The sequence below is a fragment of the Apodemus sylvaticus genome, chromosome 10 (assembly GCF_947179515.1).
Source record: "Apodemus sylvaticus chromosome 10, mApoSyl1.1, whole genome shotgun sequence".
NCBI classification, from domain to species: Eukaryota; Metazoa; Chordata; class Mammalia; order Rodentia; family Muridae; genus Apodemus; species Apodemus sylvaticus.
Window position 1 is genome coordinate 105658331 of NC_067481.1, and position 13742 is coordinate 105672072.

General features: G+C 50.2%; 1 protein-coding gene across 1 annotated transcript in view; it reads right to left on the reverse strand.

The window, feature by feature from the left end:
- Positions 1–1349: 1349 nt before the first annotated feature.
- Litaf (lipopolysaccharide induced TNF factor) overlaps positions 1350–13742 on the reverse strand; it is a 37975-nt gene continuing 25582 nt past the window's right edge. The window contains exons 2-4 of the mRNA XM_052196119.1: positions 10899–11123; positions 6946–7102; positions 1350–2926 (exon numbers count right to left, since the gene is read on the reverse strand). Coding sequence (XP_052052079.1) covers positions 2818–2926; positions 6946–7102; positions 10899–11118 — 486 coding nt within the window. The 5' untranslated portion in view covers positions 11119–11123 and the 3' untranslated portion in view covers positions 1350–2817. The remainder of the gene's footprint in view (positions 2927–6945; positions 7103–10898; positions 11124–13742) is intronic.

Here is a 13742-nt window from a genome sequence, read left to right on the forward strand (position 1 = left end):
TGTGGATACACAGTCAACAAGCAAACAGGTGTGGCTGAGCTCCCCAGGAGGGCAGGTGTGTGGCCTGGTCCTGTACCTAGGGCAGGAGAGGCCGTGGGTTCACTCCGCAGTAGTAAGGAACAGACAGGAGGGAGTGAGGAACCGGCAGAGGTCAGGTGAGGAGTCCCTGAGAAAGCAGCTTTCACACCCACCCCTTATTGCAAGTCACGAGCAGTGACCCAAGAGCAGCCAGCTCCTGAAGGCCAGTCAGTCACTTCCTGTGCACCCTTACCGCAGCTTCCCGCATGGCCCGCCCAGCATCTCTATCAACAGGCTCACCAGCAAACAGCCACCCCTCCATGCACTGGGGCAACGGGCACCAATGCCAGTCATGTTCAAAGTCCCTTCTTGAGAGTCTGTACGGTGCCGGGCAGTGGTGGTGCATGTCTTTAATCCCAGCACTTGGGAGGCAGAGGCAGGCGGATTTCTGAGTTTGAGGCCAGCCTGGTCTACAGAGTGAGTTCCAGGACAGCCAGGGCTTCATAGAGAAACCCTGTCTCGAAAAACCAAACAAAAACAACAAAAGAAAGAGTCTGTATGGAGTCCGCGCACAGCCTCCATCCTGTTTGGGGTGTGGTAGGAGGAAGCCCTAAATGTCGGTTAGTCAGCTAGTAGATCTCAGACCTCAGAGGCCGGCTAGCCTACTCGTCTGTCCCCTAAAAAACAGTGGCAGGAGTCTAGATTCACAAAAGCACGTGGCCATCTGGCATTTAACTCCATGTAATATATATCTTGAAGTCCTCGACACAGGGCCTTTTGTTTAGAAGACTGCATGTGTAATGAATACCAGCTTGAGATCAGTTACACATCACAATGACAGCCAAACTTCTAACTGCACAGCCTGGAACATGACCAAATAAAAGAGAAACCACACAGTCGAGACCCCACGAGCAGAAACTTCACAAGAACACAAATAAGGGCTTCAGTGCAATATAAACCACAACGAAATGACCCGATTCCCCCACACCTTCCAACTTGAAGCTGTCACCACAGGTAGGAGAAAGGGGTGGCAGCCGCGCTTCAGGCTTGGCACCCCCTCTCCTAGCATCTTGTGGGCACCCCGGGCCAACGAACAAGGAGGGTTTTGTTCAGAGAATGAATGGGGACAGCTTTCTTCTTGGCGTTTTATTAAAACTTGAAAGCCGTGGCTTGCTGCCACCAATGACGACTATCCAACCCTTGGAATGCAACTCGTTAGCAGCGGTCGTTTTGCTGCGACTGAAGTCTGCCGTGGGGATCAGGAAGGATTTTCTAGTGTAACAGAGCAACTTAAGATTCTTTGGGCAACGCCTGGAAACACAACACAAGGCTTTCTTCATAACAGGTGAACTGAATTGTTCACTGAGTGATTAAAGATTTTATTTGTTTAAAAGCAGATATCATCAAAGTCATGATGTATGGTACCCATAATTCACTGCAAAAATAGTGGCTAGTCCTTCTGGATCATTGTATGACCAGCTCAGTCAATGGCTAGGCTGTATCTTAACCAACATGCAGACTTCAGTTCTGGGTCAGGCTGACTCCATTCGCTGATCTCTGTAGCAGATCCTGTGTGGGTTTAGGATGCAGCCAGGACCTCCTGAAAAGCTTGCAGACGGTGTCAATGTCACACAGGTCAGAGTGGTCACCCTAAAAAGCCCTGAACTTGCCTTTGGCATCCTTCTACCTGGTCTGTTGATGTCAGAGACCATGATGACCGTACCACACAAGCTCATCTCTAAAAACTGAAATCATGCTCAGGGAATTCCAGCAGCCAACCTTCCAGCACTGAAGCAGGGGTTCAACTCGGAATCCCCCAAAGAGACCCCACAGAGACAAGTCTTTCAGATCCACACCAAGCCTACACAGGCAGTCAATGAAATTACCTGTTTGTTTTTCTGTCAAAGAAAACAAAAAGCCCAGGAGGTGCAGAGGCACATGCCCAGAGCCAAGACTGAGATCTCCTCGGAGTTCCAGGCTGCCCTGGGCACCAAGCTGGACGGTCTGTGAAAAGCTAAAACAAAACCAACTAAAAACACACCAGCAAACGGAGAAATGAAGGGTGTATCGTGATTACAAAAATTATTCTAGAAATGTCTCCCTGCCAAGTAACTTCTATATGTGTTTAAGAACAAAAGGAGTTCACAGAAACTGTATGAGGAAGGAACCCTTCACAGGCCGGGAAGGAATGCGAGCCTTTTATTTACTACTTGTGACCTTATCTGTATGTATCTGGTGGGTGTCAGCAGTCAGCCCTCCTGTGCACTTGCTGGGGGGGAGGGGGCTGGGGGGTAAACTCTATGAAATTAAAGTGATTCTGAGTGCTGGAGAAGTCTGCAATTACAGAACCATAAAGTCTTTAAGGCAAGGCCCCTGTCATTAGGGATGGGAAGAGATGGAACAGATCAAGCCAAACAGTGAAAAATAAGGCAAACTGGCTTCAGGATTTGAGACTGGCACCGGGAAGGCCCACTGAGGAAGAGGAGGCAGCCAATGGCAGATCAGTGGAGGAGATGCAAATGGGGGTAACAATCACAGTGGGTAACGTGAGCAGGTGGTAAGCCATTGAAATGACACCCGAGGTCCACATCTTTGCACACGCAGGGCACAACTCCAGCAGCAGGTCCTGGGTTTGGAGGTGTGTTACTTTTCCGACCTTTCCCACCCCCTAAACGACAAGAAGATGGAGCCCACGAAGAGATGAGATCAAGGAAGGACCTCTTCTGGCTGTTGGGCAAGGGTCAGGTGACTTCCGGTAGCACTTGTCTACTCTCTCCCCTGTGGCTGGACGGCCGAGTCCTACAAACGCTTGTAGGTGCCCAGAAGCGCTTTGCAGTTGGGGCAGTGATGGTCCACGTCCTGCAGGGCGTCTACGCAGAATGGGATGAAGCAGCAGCCAGCGATGCATCTGGAGGAGACACAAGGAACACGTCACCAGCTGCGGAGGGGGTTGGGTGCAGCCAAGAACCTGGGCTCATGCACTTGTGCTGAAACCCCGAAGAGCCTTCGATGGGCTGGGGGTGCTGAAGACCTTCTGGAAGAACATGTCCCTGCATGCACAAAACCCAGAGTTTGAGCCTCAATACCAGACCAGCAAGTCTGTAATTCCAGCACTCAGGAGATACAGGCAGGAGACTCAGGAGTTCAAGGTCATTTTTGACTACCTGGGGCAGTTGGAAGCCAGCCTTAGATACATGAGACCCTGACTCAATAAGGAAGGGGGAGGGTCTTTGCAAAAATTACTTCTCTTGATACAGGAACACCCTGGAAACTGTATGGGCCCCCAAACCCAGAACCAGTATCCTGAGTATGCCAGGCCAGTAAAGATGACATGTGAACCGAGACATAGCTGGGCATAGCGGTACACACCTGCGATCCTATCACTAGAAAGACGAAGCAGGAGGACTTTGATTCAAAGCCAGCCTGGACTACGCAGTTAAGATTTGAAAAGCAGGAGAACACCAGCACTTAGGATGTAGCTCAGTGGGAGGGAGAGCAGTTGCCCAGCAGGTGGGAGAGCTGAACTCAATCCCTGGCTTGAAAAAAGGAAAAACAAAACCAAAAGGTAGGAGGAGCATTCTGGGACTGCACCACATAAAGGGCCTTTAGTGGGTTAGCCCTGTAATCCAACCACTAGAAAGGTAGAGGCAGGGGAACCGGTTCAAGGACACCTTTGGGTACGCTGTGACCTCCAGACAAGCGCAAGTTACATTAGACCCTATATGAGGAGAAGGCTGAAGAGGAAGAGGAGGAAGAGGAGGAGAGGAAGAAGAAGTAGCAGCCATCATCATCTTAGATAAGGACTGGCAAACTGGTTTGCAAAGAAGTCACACAGGCCTCCCAGCAAGAGACAGTGCATTCAAGGACAGCCAGGGCTACACAAAAGAAACCTTGTCTAGAGGGGAAGGGGGTGGGGCACAGAGTTCGCAGTTAGATGGCCCCAAGGCCTGAGTTTGCCGGTTCAGCCCACCTAGCGGCCTAGCTGCATGAATGTGAAAACTTCCAACAAATGAGCTGGCAGCATCCCACCAAACTTAAACAGGAGTGGGCTGGAGTTAACCTGGGGACAAAGCTGTCTTCAGAGTTCTAGTGACCAGGAAATCAACTTCCCCATGACCCTTTAACAGTCCAGTCACCTTCTGCACACAGGTAGGGCTTCCTACAAACATCACAAACCCCACACACTGCTGGCCGGTGCCTGCTTAGCTCACCTCCGTGAGGTCTCTGCAACCCCAAACACTCAGAGCTCATTCTAACCACACGCCCAGGAGACAGAAGGGGGTTCTCACACACAGAGAAGGGAAGCCCTCTGCCTTTGAGGGAATCTGATTAAAGTGAGACTCCCGGTCTCAAAAAAACCTAAAATGTTGGGAATAAAAGAGGCAGAAAGTCAGCCTCGACTTCAGAAGCTGGCTCACAACAGGCTGACCTGGTGCTACCCCACTCCAGTTTCAAAGATAAAAGGTAGTTTTAATACTAATATCACAAAGCAGTGAAATATCCCTCCTCCCTTTCTTTCTGAGACTGGATCTCACTATGTAACCCGGGCTGGCCTGGACTGCCCTATGTAGATCAGGCTGGCCTTGAACTCTTAATGATCTGCCTGCCTACGCCACCACAACAAGCTGCTTTGTTTTGGGGTGTGTGTGTGTGGGGGGGGGTCCATCTTTCTGTGTAGCCCAAGCTGGCCTTGAACTTGCATCTTCTTGTTTCTGTCGTCCAAGACTAGGTGACAGACGTGCACCATCAGGCCCAGCGGGCAGCACTTTGTGGTGTACTGGAGTGGACACTAGGCCTCACACATGCTGGGCAGGCCTCCACCAGTCTGTTCTCTGCCATATCCCCAGCCGGCGGTTTACTTTTGGTTTTGGGAACAGGGTCTCAGGCAGCCCAAACCCACTATGTGGCAGAGGCTGGCCTTAGTCTCAGGCATGATGGGAGTGCAGGCGTGGGCCACTAGGCACAGCTTTAAGTCGCTCTGTGGGCGCTGGCTCACTCGGTGGCTCAGGCAGGCCCTGAGCTGTGATCTTACCTCACGCTCACCCCTAAGTGCTGGGACGCAGACCTAGTTAGCAGTGAACCTTCATTTAAGTCCTTTCTGCCCAGGGAATGGAGGCAAGAGTCCCTGGTGGAGCTGCAGAAGGACCGAGAAGGGCAGGCCCAGAGGCCTGCTTGTCTGCTTCTTCCCCAGAGAACAGACTCTCTAAGGATCTACATCTCTGAAATAAGGAAGAACAATACTGTTCCTTCTCCACCTCAAGTCACAAGCAGACTGTGAGGAGATGTGAGCTAGTCGCCCAAAAATAGATGTCTCTGCTCGTCCAGGAAAAAGTACACAGCTGTAGCCAAGTGGCTCCCAGGTGAGGGGCCCCCAGGTGGGGGGACTCCAGGTGAGGGGCCCCCAGGTGGGGGGACTCCAGGTGAGGGGCTCCCAGGTGAGGGGGCTCCCAGGTGGGGGGCTCCCACTATTACCTGCTCTAGGAAAAACTGCAATTGCTTTTGCTCAGATTTCTCTCCCGGAACGGAGACTAGCATCTCTTTCAGTGCGGACATAAATATTTACGCAATGCCCCTGCACGGGCAATGGGAAAATACCGGAGGCTGTGAGGAGACGCATGCCTCGGGGAGGCCTGTATGTGCGTTAATGTATGAACTGTGTGAAGCTTCTCTCAGGGACAAAGCAGTCATGAGATTCTAGGACAAGAAGCCTGAGGGTCCCGCCCTCTGCAGAAGTGACCAGCTGCTCTGCGGGTCCCTACATGAACACAGCCCAGTGATTTCCACGTGTGTTAAGAGCAGAGTTTCTACTTGGGGAACTCTACAGCCACAAAGGAAATTTTTGGGAGCCGCCCTGTGAGGAGGGGATGCCATAAACGTCTAGAAAGCAGAGACCAGGTGTCCTGCTCCATCTTTAATTTTACACTCACTCACTCATTCATTCCATATGTGCGAATACCTGTGTGTGATGGTCATCCATTCATTCATTCATTCCATATGTGTGAATAGCTCCGTGTCACGGCACACATGTGGAGGTCCGAGGACGACTTTCGGGAGTCTGGTCTGGTCTTTCCTCCCACTATGTGGTTCTGGGATCAAACTCAGCTTCCGAGCTTGGCGGCAAGCACACTACCTGCCGAGCCATCTGCCGGCCCTGCTCTGTGTGGATCTCACTCTGTACCCCAGGCGGCCCTCAAGGTTCACCCATCCCGCCTTCGCCTCGCCTGTTGGCACTGGGATTACAGGACACGCCGTTGTGCTCAGCCCACCATCCTCAAGCAGGCTGAGGTGTACAGACAGGCGCTAGCCTAGCATGCTGAGATCCCGAGTTCTGACCTCAGCACCACGAAAACAAAAGAAGACAAAAAAGAAAAATCCTCCAGGTATCTGGGGATAACTCAGACAAGACTCTGTCTTGCAAGCAAATGCAACGACCTGAGTTCAATTCCCTGAACCACATGGCAGAAAGAACTGTCTACTGAAAGGTGTCCTCTAACCTTGCCGTGTGCGACACGGCATATGTGCATGTACACACACACACACACACACACACACACACACATACACATACACACGAAAGAGGAAGGAGAAAAAGAAAGGGAAGTAATGTCTTAAATTATCTTGGAGGTATCAGGAGCAGGCATGATGGTATCAGCTTATAATCCCGAGGCTGGGGAGTCGGGGTTTACCCTTCAGCTTTCAGCCACCCTAACCTCTTTGGCATGTCTAAGAGCAGTGAGAGATCTTGTCTTAACTGATAAGACAAACAGGAGGCTAACCTTGTCCTCTGCAGTCACGCACACACATGCCCACACTCATATTCACATTCCTACGATGCACAGGACAGCCCCTACCATAGCTAAGTTCCCAGTCTGAATACCAATCACCCCAGAGCAGGCCCCTCCAGAGGCCAAGGCGCAGCTCACTCACCCCAGCAGACACAGGCTGCCACAGGAGAGCCAGGTGAGGGCCCCGGCATTGTAGGACAGCTGGGTCACGATCATCTTACTGCAGGAAGGACAGCACATCTGGACGGGGCGGTCGTAGAAGGAGACGGGCTGCTGTACGTAGACAGTCTGCACGGCAACTAAAGGCAGAAGACGGCACAGGTTACTCAGTGGTCACGGAGCGCTGCTGATGCCAACACACCAGAGTCAGGGCCACAGCGATTACCCCAGCACACAAGCTCATGGTGGGATCACTTGCTGGCCCCAGAGAGTAATAAATAGCCCAGTGGCTTCCAAGGATGAAAGGATAATTAAGATGTCCTTGTCCAGGCAATTATAACTCAGCCTTAAAGGGATGGATATTCTGACACAGCAGCTGCCACGCTGGGTGGAATAGGCCAGTCACAGAAGGACAAGCGCTGGAGACTCCAGAGATGCCTACAGGAGCCCACCTCAGTCAGCACCTGTGTGCAGATGCTGCTTCACACTGGGAAGATGGAGAGTTCAGAAACTAAACAGTGGAGGTGGACAGTGTGTCTACCTAATACCACTGAGCTGAACTTCAAAGTGATTAAAGAGGTAATAGGAAGAGGGAAGGAGACAGCCAGGGAGAGTGAGGGACGGAGAGGGGAATAATGTGGATCTGATCAAGAATATATGAATAGACAGACAGACAGACACACATGAAATGTTCAAAGAATAAATCCAAGTATGTAAGTACACTGTAGCTATCTTCAGACAGACAGGAAAAGAGCATCAGATCTTGTTACAGATGGTTGTGATTGCTGGGATTTGAACTCAGGACCTTTGGAAGTGCTCTTAACCACTGAGCCATCTCCCCCTTCTCCCTCTCCCAGCCCTTTTCTTGTTACCAGGCTGGCCTCAAACTCAGAAATCCACCTGCCTCTGCCTCCCAAGTGCTGGGATTAAAGGTGGGTGTCACCACCGCCCGGCTCAAGTATTATTTTTAAGTAGAATAATTAAAGTGGGTTTTTTTTTCTTCATCTTTTTGTGATTATGAAAATCTTACCATATAGCCTATGCTGCCTTTAAATCTGTGGTCCTCCTGCCTCAGCAGCCTACAATAGTCGAGTGTATCTGTGTGTACGCAATGTTCAGAAAGGGGAGGAATGGAGCAGGGCCTCTCTCTGCAGCCCTGGCTAGCCTGGAACTTACTACATAGATAATGCTGACCTTGGACTCGTGGACATCTTCTTTCTGTGCCCCCTGAGTATCATGTATGTTTTAAAACAGAAAAGAAAGAGAAAGAAAAATGACAAATGGAGAGAGCAAACAATGACAGATTTTTAGAATTTTCTGAGGGATTTTTTAAAGTTCACAGAGAGGAGAGAAAGACTTTCCTGTCCTCCTGGCAGGACCTGGCTCTCCTAGACCACCTGTCCTGGGGAAGCCCTTACTAAAGACACCCCTGCCCAGCTCTGGGCCTCGGGCTTTGACTCTGTGGGGGGGGGGAGCTGCCGCAGCTGCCACACCCCCAAACTGCCTCTTTAGCTCTGCCACGGCTCACTGAGGTGGTTTGCAGAAGGGATTAGATATGCAGGGGCACGATGGGTTTAGGCTTGATTTTCCACAGCGAGAGTGGCTGCCGGGAGCTAAGCGGAGAGGAGGTGAGCTGGGAATGTTCTGGAAGCAGTGGCTGACAACTGTGCCGTGAGCTAAAACAGTGCAGAGTGAACTGTGGGTTCATGAGTTCCTTCTCCATGTGGCTGTTACTGAGGTCAAAGGGACAATTACCATTAGGACCCTGCAAGGCAAATTGCCTAATCTCTAAGGACATCAAATGGACATTTGCCACCAAAACCACCCCCAACATATACACACAAACACACAAACACATGTGCATGCAGGCACACACACATGCACATAGACATAGACACACACACAAACACAAACATATACACACACAAAGACAGACATACGTGCACACTCACATACACCTGCATGCAGGCACACACACACATACACACACAAAACACATATACACATACACACATATACAAACACACGTGCATGCACACTCACATATATCTGCATGTAGGCACACACACATACACACAAGCTCAGACATACAACAGGTGCACTCTGGTTTGAAGCTTACCGATTGGGAAACACAAGCTCACAGTGCAGAAACTGAGCTGAGCCATAGCTCAAATCCGTAAAGCACTGCTAAGAAGAAAGAAAGCCACGAGGCAAGTGCAAGACACTCACAGAGGCCAGGTGAGCTCCAGTGATGGAGGCCCTGAAGGGCTGCTCCAGCTAAGTCTCCGTCAAAGCGACTCTCCTCCACTGCCAGGTCCTTAGAGTGCCATCTATATGGCCTGGGGCCACCCAGCATTAACTCATAACACTGAGACTCTGCTTCCAAAAGGCAGGAAGAAGCACACTTAGGCCACACATACATTTGCATTAAGTAGTTTTTGTTTTATTTTGGTTCAAGATCAAGTTATCTCTTGATCACAGGAGGGTCTAATAGACTAGAGGGCTGACGCCATGGTTCAGGTGGCTGAGCGGTTACCTAGCATGTGGCAGCCCTCAGGACTTCATAAAGTGGGCATGGTGAGGCGCGGCTGCAATCTGAGCACTCAGGAATTAGAGGTGAGAAAATCAGGAGTCCAAAACCAGCCTCTGCGTACCAACTACAGTCACAGAGCAATACCCTGCCCCAAAGAGGTTGCTAGCTCACTCTCTACCCCAAGAAGTCAAACTGAACACAGTAACCACACTGGCTTCTTCTTAGCAGATGATGGCTCTGTGCTTCACACAGGAAGTTAATTAACAGAGTGACCAGTGACTCAGACAGAATGACCCACTGATTCAGAGAGCTGCTGCCAGACATCACGGATGAGAGACCTGAGATGTAAGAGAGGTGAGGGGGCTGGAGAGATGACTCAGCAATTCAGAGCACTGGCTGCTCTTCCCAGCACCCACAGGGTGGCTCACAACCCCTGTAAATCCAAAGGTAAATTCTGTATTAGGTATGCAACATGGTACACATACACACAAACATACATACACACACATACACATACATACATATATACCTGCTAGTACCTACACACACATACACATGTGCTAATAATGCATTTTATAAAAATATATACTTTTGTAGCACAAACACACACATTTTAAAACTAAACAGAACATTGTGGTTGGCCTCTGGCCTCCACAGGTACACACACAAACAGAAATAAAGACAGAAGGACAGGGCAGGCAAGCTCTGCTGGCCCCTCAGATAGTTCTCATCAGCTTACAGAGCTCCCACCCACACCTGGCCATGGAGGACTCTCAAGGACAAGAACTATGGAGAAGGCCCCAAGGTCCAGGAGACCCTGAGCCAGGAGGAGCAGTGGCTTTGCACTGTCTTCTTACTCAGCTGTTTCTGTTTTTTACTCCTGTTCTCACACAGGACAGGATTTCTCTCTCCACCCGGTCTCTGAACTCACAACCTCCCACTCCAAGGACCCGGGGGCCGGGTGGTGGTGAGGGTGAGGACCTGGCAGGCATGGGAGGATCCTAAACATATTTTTCCTGGGGTTGCTGTTCCTTTATTTTGATTACATTTTTATTAACACCGTGCATGTATGTGCACACGCACATGTACACGCATGTGGCGATCAGAGGACAACTTTGGGGAGCCAGTTCTTTCCACCATTTGAGTCCTGAGAAGCAATCTTTCCGCCATTTGAGTCCTTAGCAGCAAGCACTTTTACTAGCTTGCCGGCCACTGAATGTGTCTTACAAGAGGGAAATTGCAGTGCCCAACAGTGGGATGTCTGAAATAGCCTAGGAGACACCAGGGTGGGGCAGACATCACAGTGCCTGTCATTTGGCTTGGCACTTGGGTACCTCACTGCCACCTTCTCCTCCTGGAGTCCACAGACTGAAGTGCTACAAGGACCTGGATAACAGACATACTTGCGTTGGCGTTGGGGACAGGCACAGGCTGGGTGTAGTACGAAGGTGGATTCATGCCTTTCCCATCTGGGCCTGTAATGAGCCCTGTGGCTGGTCCCGGCATAGGCGCTGGGGGCGTTGGGTAGTAACTGTTGACACCCACTGTTTCTTCATAGGTTGGGGGTGCGGTGGGCATTACAGAAGGGCCTGCAGCTGCTTGATAAGGTCCTGGAGCCGACATCTTTCCTAAAACAAAAATAGAAGACACCATAAGAAATTCTCTTGACCCAGAGGGTTGGGGTGGCACATGCCTGGATGGAGGTACTGGGGAGGTGGAGGCAGACCAAGATCTTCCTCCGCTATATAGCAACCAGCCCAGCCTTCCTAAGACTGTCCTAAATGCCACCAAAGGGGGAGGGAAGAAAGAAGGCAGCCCCGGCCCCTGCACCCATCTCCCACTGCCCAAGTTTTCAACCACCAGACTGAACAGCAGAGGAAACTATCACCTTCAAAAGGGACTTTCAAGTACAGATAAAAAGCAAGCTACTATGCCCTAAATGACCGAAACCTAGAGGCCCAGGAGGAGGCACAGCGGCCTCAGAGGAGACTCCTTCAGCCCACACACTCAGAACCCAGCATTTCTTGTTTAATCTTTTCACTAATCAGTGGAAGACAGCAACATTTACATGTCAACTACAGGCAGGGTGTGAGCAAAACCGGCCGTTTCAACACCAGGAGAGAGAACTCTAGAAGGAGCAGGAGAGGGCATTGTGAGAGACTGGCCATTCTCACCCGTAACGTTGGGCTGATTACATGGGTTTTTTTTCAATTTGTATTTACAAATTGAATATAAAAATCAAATACTAAAAATACAGAATTTCAATTTGTACAATTGATACTTTACTATTTATGTTTTTACAAAGTAACTGTGTTCAGGGCACAGTGCCCCACTCTGGAATCTCAGGCCTGGAGTGGAAGGGGCTAGTTCCAGGATAGCCTGACCTATACGACAAGGTGCTCCTTGGGTGTGGAGGGGGGGAAGAGAGAGAGAGAAAGAGAAAGAGAGAAGGGGGGGGAGTGCCGGAAGAGGTCACAGATGCCCTGGAGCTGTAGTGACAGTTTTGAGCCACTTGCCATGGATGGTGGGACCCAAACTCAGGTTGTCCCCGGAGGAGCAATGTGTATCCTAACTGCAGAGCCATCGGCCCAGCCCTAGGCTGCCCTCCTTATAAAGCAGAGATGCCCTTCCTGAGGACCCACACCACACGAGGCTCATAATTACCCGTAACTCAGTTTCAGGGGATCCAATGTTTCCTTTTGGCATCTGCAGGTAGTGCACATGTGATGCACAGACTTATATGAAGGCAAAACTCACATAGACAAAATGTTTTAATCTTCACGAGAAGCACATTGGCCGAGATGTGGCTCAGTTGGTCAAGCACTTGCCTGGCTTTTGCATGAGGCCCTGGGTTTGATCACAGCATTTCAAAAACTGGATTCGGTGGCAAATATTTGTAATCTCAATACTTGAGAGAGGCAGGCAGGAGGATCCGAAGTTTAAGGTCAATGTTGGCCAGTTTGAGATAGCTAGCAAGAGCCTGTCCCTGGGCTGGTGAGATGGCTCAGTGGTTAAGAGCACTGACTGTTCTTCCAAAGGTCCTGAGTTCAATTCCCAGCAACCACATGGTGGCTCACAACCATCTGTAATGAGATCTGGTCTGTCTGACGATAACTACAGTGTAGTCACATATAATAAATAAATCTTTAAAAAAAAAAAAAAGAGCCTGTCCCTAAACGGCCCCAAAATAAACCCTCCTTTCTCATGTGCAGAGTGGAATTGCAGGGCAGCTAGGACACCGTGACTTTCATGAGGGCAAAGGGTTTTCCTGCCCTTGGCAGAGCTGCTACCTGCCTGGGACTTATCTTCCGGGATCCAGGCTGTGCTCTGGATGGCTGATGATCTGTAGTCATGGGACACAGGACTGGTTTTTATGTGGCTATTTCCCAACCAGGCAGGGCAGGCTCTGTGGCTTTAGTAGAGCTCTTTAAGCCTGTCTCAGGACACACGCAGCCAGGACTGAGGGCAGTGTGCCATGGTGGGCCTGGGCAGTCCTAGTACCTCCACCCACAGAGATCAGGCCTGTTCTGGAATGTGTGGGAAGCAACGCGTGGGCCCCTAGAAGGCCAGAGTCCCTCAAGGAAACTCCACTGGACCCCAAGGAGAGGAGTCCCCCAGGGTTTACACTAGCATTTCAAAGTGAGTAAGGAAACGGGGTGGAGGGCTTGGTAAAACAACGCCAAGAAATGCCGTGACAGTCAGCCGGGTACGGTGACTCAATGGATAAAAGTGTTCCTGTCAAACCTGACTCCCTGAACTCAGTTCTCAAGACCTACTTGGTTAAAAAAAAAAAAAAAAAAAAAAAAAGACCTGACTTCCAAGAGCTGCTCTCCAGATGCCCTCCCTGAGCACAAAGAGGAATGCATCCACCCCCAGTGAATAAATAAATACTTTAAAGTTAACATCCAATATCAGATAGGTTGTTACGTAAAATAAAGTCTAGATTATAAAAATTTACTATACAAAACTGATGCAAGACAGGCCATCAATAACTTAAACACTGTCTCTGTGCTACATATGGGATTAAGTTAACTCCAGCTCTGTCGGTGTGCTCTTCAAAGCGCAGCTATGTAAGAACTTAAAGTGAGCTACCGCCAGGTGGTGGTGGCACACGCCTTTAATCCCAGCATTTGGGAGGCAGAGGCAGGCGGATCTCTGAGTTCGAGGCCAGCCTGGTCTACAGAGTGAGTTCCAGGACAGCCAGGGCTACACAGAGAAACCCTGTCTCGAAAAATACCAAAAAACCA